The 8,940-nt window shown below is 43.2% G+C and overlaps 1 protein-coding gene across 1 annotated transcript in view; it reads right to left on the reverse strand.

Moving 5' to 3' along the window:
• The window catches only part of adamts9 (ADAM metallopeptidase with thrombospondin type 1 motif, 9), a 43,135-nt gene extending 34,960 nt beyond the window's left edge, over nucleotides 1-8,175 (reverse strand). Inside the window, exons 1-9 of the mRNA XM_031851427.1 lie at nucleotides 7,876-8,175; nucleotides 7,175-7,566; nucleotides 5,359-5,521; nucleotides 3,061-3,392; nucleotides 2,288-2,371; nucleotides 2,055-2,179; nucleotides 1,745-1,785; nucleotides 1,499-1,604; nucleotides 298-444 (exon numbers count right to left, since the gene is read on the reverse strand). Coding sequence (XP_031707287.1) covers nucleotides 298-444; nucleotides 1,499-1,604; nucleotides 1,745-1,785; nucleotides 2,055-2,179; nucleotides 2,288-2,371; nucleotides 3,061-3,392; nucleotides 5,359-5,521; nucleotides 7,175-7,566; nucleotides 7,876-7,972 — 1,487 coding nt within the window. The 5' untranslated portion in view covers nucleotides 7,973-8,175. The remainder of the gene's footprint in view (nucleotides 1-297; nucleotides 445-1,498; nucleotides 1,605-1,744; nucleotides 1,786-2,054; nucleotides 2,180-2,287; nucleotides 2,372-3,060; nucleotides 3,393-5,358; nucleotides 5,522-7,174; nucleotides 7,567-7,875) is intronic.
• Nucleotides 8,176-8,940: the final 765 nt, after the last annotated feature.

The raw sequence follows: 8,940 nt of genomic DNA on the forward strand, positions 1-8,940 counted from the left end.
GTGTGTGTGTGTGTGTGTGTGTGTGTGTGTGTGTGTGTGTGTGTGTGAGCGTTTGTATGTTTCAGGTAAAAATGTTGTGAAATCTCTGTGATACCGTTTATAAATACAGTATCTTTAAAGAGTATTTGGTCAGAGCTTTATAATAAAAATGTATTTAAAAAATACAACAATTTCTTCTCGCAAGTAGAACTTTGCATATCCTGTTTGAGTAGTTCAGACTCAGTAGAAAAACAACATCTACATAATCTAATCTCTGTGCATGTTTGGAACAATCCTGAAGAAAAGAGTATGACATACTCAAGGAACTCTGTGATGTACTTCCTGCTACACTTGGACCACATCCAAGGGTTTGTGTTGTAGTTGAGTGTGGGAGCCATCACATGTTGCTGAATCTTAATGCCATCTTCCTTACACTTGTTACTGTCATCATGAGGCATGTTGAACCTAGCAGAGAGAAAAGGGAAACACATGTTCAGATATCATAAAATATTTTACAATATTTGATTTTACATCATGCAGATGCACAGCTCTGTAAGACCACCGTTTGCCTCAGAGAAATGCTAAGAAAGCCAGTTTAATGCTGATGAACGTCTCTGTATTGCTCCTGACTGGGACTTTGACTTTTTTTGTGTTTTTCATTTGTTCGCACACATGTTTTAAATGTAAACATGGATTCTATATTAGAGGTGTCACAGTGATATTGGCTTTGGGAAACCTATTCACAGCAGCAGCTGAATATAATACAGAGCGTTTGTATTTCGTGCTGGTGGGGAGTGTGGAAGTAAACCAGCACAATATTGAATGATATGAACACTGGGCGACAGACATAGCAGAAGCACAGTGAGTATAAGAGAAGCAATCAAGCTCCTGCAGGGAGAACAAATATGATCCCCGTTGGTGGTGGACAGGTACAGCAGCACACTGCCCACAGCCCTCCCTCCGAGCTACTCAGCTGCCCACCTGACAGGTACCAAATAACACTGAGCTCTGGGGCTAAGCGGTGGACAAGCATGTTGTCACCGCTTGATGCGGATAAACGTGGAATTGAACAATCCCACCTTTTGTTTAGTGGTTAGAGGGAGCATTTGTTAGAGACGATGAGGGCCGTTAAGGTCCGTAACAGTCTCCACTCTAGGAGGCTAACCCAGCCACCCCCCAGATCTGGCCGACTCAGGACGTTTGACAACAGAGTTTGCTGAAGGGCAGGTATGACTTAAAATCTGGGAATCCAATTTACAGACTATTTTCTCTTTCTTGTCAGAATGAAAGGCAGGCAAAAATTAGGGGATATGATCAGAAACACACCAAAGCACCAATTATAAGATGTTGTCCATATATGCAAGATTCCTTGATCCCCATCTGCTGGTAAGGCATGCATGTGGATTCCTAGAAAGACTTTTTTAGTTCTACCAACATCTTACTGAAGCCAAACCTTTCATTAACTAGGAGGGATGACAGTACTTGAGGAAAACAATCAGTGGAAACATGCTGTGCTTACACATGGCCAAGTTCATGGGCGATGGTGAATGCAGTGCTGAGTCCATTGTCCTCGCTGATACTGCAACTCCTGTATGGATCACACACCGTCCCCAACTCTGCAAGTCCTTAAAAACAAGACAGACTTCCGTTTTCAGTTTTTCCTTCATGGTCATGCCACCATCAACACCGTGAAGTACAGTAGAAATGATTTCATGGTCGTGAGCCTATCAGCACATTTAAAAAAAAACGAAACTAAACCACTCACCTAAGGTGTCACACTTATCCCTTGCTCTACAGATGTCCTGCCTGTGGTGAAGACACAGACAATGGGTCGAGGTCAGTGGCACAGTACAAAAGACGGACAATTCCCCAACCTTGATCGGGTCCTCCTTGTTTAAGTACATTTTTAAAGAGCAGTTCTATTCATCAGGCATCTGGGACCCATTTGATCTCTGGCTTTGATGACGCAGATTTATACTTGTTACAATGCTGTTTGATTCATGGGGTATTTGGTTGTTTAAAAGACCTAAAAACCTGTTAAAAAAATATATGATAACGTGTTGTATTTTTTGCACCTGGTGATCAGGATGGCAGTGTCGTGATGGGAATGGTGGTTATCATCCAGGATGTTCTGGCTCTGCTGCCAAATGCAGAAGTTCTTTAAAGTGGTCTGTGCGTTGAATGAAATGACTGGACCATCCTGAGAACATACAATGACGAAAAATCAGAGGTATAAGTTCTTTGAGAAGTAGTACACCATATACTTGTTGTAAGTGTATGGAGATTAATACTAATTTAGCGGTCTTACCAGCTCGTTGTTTATTATGACTAACTTTACAATCACAATGTTAATCAGATTGCCAATGCTGGGGTCTCTGTAGATGGAAGATACCTGAATAAAGGAAACAAAACATCAGCTCAATCCGGTCAATAAAAACATTTTCAAGATATGACCAGTTTTATTATTAGGATTAATACCGTTACAATATCCTCATTAACTTAACCCAGGTGAAATGTGACAGAGTTCATTTACTGGTAACTCTATCATGGGCTGCCCTCCTGTAGTTTCAAGCAAGTACTGGGAAATTTGTTTGATTGGAAGATCAAGTTGATAATGGCCTGAGCCCCTGTGGAGAAGACCAGCTTTGCCAAGAACAGAATATAGGTCAACTCAGCCTCCCCCTGAGGACTGTCGGCCCCAGACGCCTGCGGAAGCTAGTATTTGAAGTGGCCGAGAATATGCGGTCTATGTGACATACCTGAGCTTATTTTTAACATTCATCAAACTGTCAGGCAGGCTCTACCTCAAGCTGCCCTGTCTTCCCCCTGACCGTTTGAAAGTGATGTTTACCCCTGCCCTAGGTTGCCCTTTTCCCTCCCATGGCCCTCCTCCAAGGGCCGACTGACTGACTTGCAGAACAGGTACATACATTTAGTACACAAATATCCACACGTGTAGCTACTTTCTGGCCATACATGTGCATAGTATACAGACACATAAACAACTTCCGTGTCCCGGCCAACCACCTCCACCGTGCAAACATTCTCTACTAGCAGCCATGAAGATATAGCAGAACTTACTATGGACATTAATGTGAGTATGTAGTGCTGCAGGTTGCTGCCGTGATGCTCCACCATTTTGTTGTCGGCCACCAGCATGACTTCAACGAAGCGCGGGTAGGAGAGGAAGCGCTTTGATCTCCTGTGAGGTCCTGAGTCGCCGCTGCTATCATTTGACGGTCTGGTGCCGGCACTGCCGCTCTCCGATCTGAGCAAAGCACCGCTGGCCAGGCCGGCACTCAGTGACTCCACGTCATTGAATATACCGGCGCTGACCACAGGGGCTGCATTGGAGACGGTGGTCAACCCAGCCACTGGCCTTTTCTTAAGCTTGTGTCTCTTATATCTGTGTCCTAGAGAGAGAGGTCAGGAGGAATGGAGCATGTGTAAATATACAAAGATGGAGGGATAATGGGAAATACATTCAGTCAGAAAAGCAGACAAGGTATGACTCCATGTGTTTACGGTTAGGCTAAAGTGGTGGTTTATGTCTTTAAAGGTGGAGATAAATGAGGTAAAATGGCTGTCTGGTAGTTGGTATTGTTCAAATATGTTGATGCCTCTTTCTCTCTTTTGTTTATTGTTGCTCAAAGAGTGGGTTGACAAATGAACACTGCCTGGAATGCTTTTTTTTTCTCTCTCCCTCCTCTTTCAGAAGAGGGGAGAGAAAAGGGCAAAGAGTTCAGACTAGGTAAACCTGGCACCCAGCCATAAAGAAAAAGGGAGCACATACTGCAGTGCAAACACCAAAAGAAGACAGTTCAACAACTTAGCAGCAAAAACTCTTAACCCTGTTGTGAATTAATTCTGATTTTAATCATGACATGGCAACAAAACTGCTGAATGCCAGTCTTTTTTTGTTTTCTCATCACACGCAGATCCCCCTTTCTGGACCACCAGCAATGCACCAACACCTAAATAACAGTGAACTGGACCACGTCATATTAGCGGATCGGCTTTCAGTACACATGATTTATGAATAAAACAAAAACAAAAATGTGATCTTCTTCAAAACTTCTAAGGTAACAATGGAACTTTGTCCAAGGATGAAAATAGCTCTTGGTCAAATGTATGCTCCTCCAGGCTAAATATTGTATTACAGAATGAACCAAAAGACAAACACACACAAACTACAAAGCACAAGAACACACACACACACACAAACATTTACATACACAGTGAAACCAAACATCTGCAGAAAGATGTCCAGCACAAAGAGTAAATCTCTCCAGATTTATTTTAGTTTTGTTCGATCATTTAACAGTTTCAAGCGGCATGACTTTTCGACTATACAATTTACACTGCACATTGAAGGCAGTGGGTCTGCTCAACTCTCTTATCAAAGAGGAAGAGGAAGTACAAGAGTCAACAGGAAGTGAAGCCAGTAAACTGAGATAGAATGATACCAGGGTGAACTTCCAAATGACTTTTCCTGTGCGAGAGTTGGAAAGCTTGCTCACAACTGTGCTGCAGCTGTAGGCGCTCCACCGTGCAGGCTAAGACACGATATGTCAGCCGACACAGATTCACACCATACTTTCACTTAAATTCCATCATACACTTCTATTTGTAGTCTACTCATGAGAAAATGTGCAAATGACAGAGTGATATTTTATTGTCATATCACAATAGATAGCATTATTATTATCCAGCTCTGCAGAGCCATTTTCTTCTTTTTAATCTTTGCCTTTCAAAATCTACCTCAATGAACAGACACACTCAAAGTTTTCCCTGGTTTTAACCAGATCAGCTACATGTGATTCTACCGTGCCATGCTACAACTGTAATAGGTCAATAATCTCAGTTACTGTTACATAATCAGTTCCTGTTACAACTGATTGCAGAGACTTTGGGGGCACCGGAATGATTATGTCTGCTTACGTCTGTGGGAACCAATTCAAAAAGGTCACATAATGCATGCGCATGCAGACATAATAAATGGCAACTTATACTTGCAATCGAAACGTATCCTGTGAAAACACTCGCAAGCACATGAACCAACCACATACACACTGTTTTGCACACAGCCCTTGGGAGGTCCATGCTCAGAAGCAGTCGTGTGCTGGTCAACTAAAGAGGGGACACTGCGTGAAGGTTGACTGGAGAAGATATTCAAGTCAGCTGATTGGCCACCTCAGTGGGGAGGTCTGAATCAATGCAAGTTGCACATACAGTAGCTGCGCATTATGCATGTTTGTTAGCTAATGCGTAGCGGCATTAAAGTTAAAGGGTGTTTGTGTTGTCTAGAATGTGCAAATTTGTGACAACCTTGTCTGTGTAAACTGCATGCATGAGTACCCATCATGTAATACGCCATACCTGAAGTGTCACAAGCAGAGTTCTCCTCAGATGTCTGTTTCTTGGATGCACGCTTCCTGTATACAATATGAGGTTTTGTGTGTTCCTCTTCATAGTGTTCTCCTTGAAAGCTGTGAAGGGGCTCCACAAAATACTCCCCTTCTGGAGACCTGAAAGTGCCAAACTGGATGGCAGAAGAAGAAAAAAAGCATCCCAGTTAGTCTCCATCCATCCATTTTCTGTAAATGCTCATTCCTTCACAGCAACAACATACGCAAACATGGGGAGAACTTGCTGAATCTACAGAGAGGACCAAGGGGAGTATATGGTTCAAGGATAATTTTGCAAATCAGTGAGCTGCCACTAAACTTTATTGCAATGTATGTTTCACTTACAAAATACTGTATGTATGGCAAGCAACAGTGGAATGTGACTCATTTACTATTCATTAGAGAAAGCAATGCAGTGACTCAAGGGCTTTCACAAAAAGGTGAAATAAGTGAATTTGCACGCATGTAAGAATGTTCTCAAAAGAGGAGTAAATACATAATAGTGAGACCTGTGATGCCTATCAGGAAAGCAGTGAGATTGTGTGTTCTTGGCAAGCTTGCTGAAAGCCTTGTTATATGTATTTCACATGGCCAATTAGTGTGACTGCCTAACTTGGAGGTCTATGATGTTCCAGATAAGGTACATGCCAACCCAAGCACATTTAGCTTTTTGGTGGTTGGCTGTGGAGAATAAGCAAGGCAGCTGATGCAAGTTTTGCACAATTACATTTGGCACAACTCATATTTGTAATCTCTCTGATAATAAAGTATGACAAAAATGTATAAAACCATTAAATTATCCTGCTTGTACATGTAGCAGGGTGGATTGTTCTTAAGCAAAGACACTTCAAGACACTATTTCCATTACTACACTAGGACCTGCACTTTGAGTGACCCGGGGAGCTGGCAAGGAAAGAGAGAATCTCCCTCCAGGTTTCCTTGCAAGAAAACAACCAACACATTTTAGATTGTACAGAAATGATGGCCATCAGCAGTATCACCTGTTTTAAAACAAATGTCCCTTCAGGGATCTAAAATATAAATATCGAAATACATAAATGTCAACTGAACTCCCTAAAGCTCAGAGCATTTTGTTTTTTTTTATTTGATTTGTCATTTGGGAGGAAATGTACCCCTTCTTCAGTCATAACTATGACTTCACTGTGGCTTTTATGTTTGAATTCAGGATGCACTTTTGCTCCACTCCAAAACACATGCCTGGGAGAGGGACCAATTTATGATGACGTCGGTACCACCCGTACTCCCGCTCTACCAGCGTGCGTAAAGACGTCACTGACAACCGGGAGACCAGAGACAGGCATGGAAGATTTAGAGTAGAGTGTTCATTAACATGACTATAAGCAATGGACTTGGGAGTCCTGCCAGTCAGCACAGTTGTTCGGTATTTTGAGATTTATTCAGTGTCTGGAAGTGCCCCAGAAATAAACAACTACTACAAATATAAGCTTAACAAGTCATGCAGTCTCAAAGTACTTTTTCCTAATGAGTTGTAAATCAGCTTCAACTTCATTTCATTGTTACTGGGATATGAGCAATATTCAATTATTTCCTAAATACAGACCTACATAGATGCCTGCTTAAGTTCGACATTTGCACATCACAGTTTGCACTGGCGATGTGTTTACTTTTTTTGAGGCAATGGCGAGGCAGCTTTACAAGTCTTGTATAGGCAATAATTGCCTCTAAATACCCATGGTGGAAAAGTAAAACACCCGGTCGTAAAGTCATCACATGCACGACGAATCTAACCGTGCGTAAAAACTCACCAGTCCGGAGCACAAACTGATGACCGCGGCGTGTTCCGCTTGTGCATTTACAAGTCCTTTGTAGAAGCAGTGCCTTAACTCCGTGTCCTCCTCCTCCTCCCCATCTGTTGCAAAATCCGTTACGTTATCTCCTCGGGGCACTCCAAGCACTGTGACAGTGTAGAGAGGTGCGATAAATCCCGATTCCAGCGTGAGGTTGAGGTGGTAATGCTGTCCGAAAGCAGATATCCTGTAGTGAATATTTGGCGAGGCCCAGTGATCCGTAGTATTCCCGGTGCTCTCGTCCAAACTTCGTCTTTTCCTCTTAAAGTGCACACCGGTTGGAAACTTGTCACCAGCTTCATTCACTCGCACTGGTGTTACAATCTCATAAGTGCCGATCTCCTGTTTTACTGGGGGAAGTAAAGGCAGAGGAATAGCAATGCAATTAAGGATAAGCATCAGTACAAATCAGAGAGCCCAGATGTATTAATAGATAGATCATGATTAACATATCGAATGTATTTGACTTTTTTTGAAAACTCTGTTGTTTTTACAGCATTGCAAGCAAATGGCAGGCATTCAGTGCACTTCAGTTATCTAGAAAGCGCTGCAAGTCATGTGCTTGGCTTAGTTCAAAACTCATTCATTCTCTGCACTCAGTGTTAGAAAGTAACTCCATGAGGGAAAATGCGGGGGCTCGTCAGAGCGGCATACTTTACCTGTGCTTGAATTCAAAAGCAACTTCCCCGTAGATGCGACTACATTCAAGAAATCAGGGAATAGTAGGAACCCCAAGCCCCAGAAGAGCACATGCATGATTGTCCACGTTCAGAGGAGAGCGGCAGCCTGTATTCCTGTAGTAATACTGTATTCCTCCAGTCACTCCGGGCTTTCCGCCTCCGGTCCGCCTGCCACATCCAATTTTATTATCCTCGACTCTTTAGTAGATGGTCTCTGGCCGGTGAAGTACACTGCTGGGACGTGAGCGCTTCGCGCATTCCCTGGCGAACATGCATACTGCAGAGGGGTGGGCTGCTCACACTGCGATGGGCTCCGCTGCAAGCCCGTGCACCAGCTCTCTCCCCAGCTATAGGGGCGGGATCAGCCAGGCAAGGTACACTGGTGCTACAGTGAAGCCACTCCCGTTACATACGTACTGTAGTGACCAAAGTGGTCACATAGATGATGTGATATGTTCAGTGACTGGATTATTTATGAGACTTTTTGGGCTGTTGCATCCAATTCTAAGTTAAAACCAGCCTAGAGGAGCCTTGCTCAGGGGCCCCCAGTGACCATAAATCGCCTCAATTAACTGGCTTAATGAAGTGCATACATTTATGGGGTGATTCAATTGCAAATGTGTCCTGTCATTCAAATACTCACGTGTTTCTAATAGCTTTGACTTTATCTGATTTTAAACGGGTGGGTAGTTGCACAGTATGCAAAGCCGATCGGTGACCATGACATGTGAGGGGGGCCCCATATAGGAAATGCCTTCCCTGGGGCCACAAGTGAGATAATGTGGGCATGGCTGTATACTTAGAAGTTCATGGGATCACAGAGTGACAAAACGCAAACTGGCAAGCAGCGTAGCCATATACAGTAGTGATTTGAGGTCTTAAGTAGGTGCTGGAAAGGGTATTGTGTAGGGATAATGGTAATGGTTTTATGAGCTATAGTCTCCTCAGCAGAACAATGCTACAGGCTGTATGGAAGCCTTTGTAGGTGCCTTTGTTATGTGGAGGATCTAAGACTGGAGCATCCAGTCTGCCTCCTGCCCCATT

This window comes from Anarrhichthys ocellatus, unplaced genomic scaffold (assembly GCF_004355925.1).
Source record: "Anarrhichthys ocellatus isolate YVR2014 unplaced genomic scaffold, GSC_Weel_1.0 scaffold1, whole genome shotgun sequence".
Lineage (NCBI taxonomy): Eukaryota > Metazoa > Chordata > Actinopteri > Perciformes > Anarhichadidae > Anarrhichthys > Anarrhichthys ocellatus.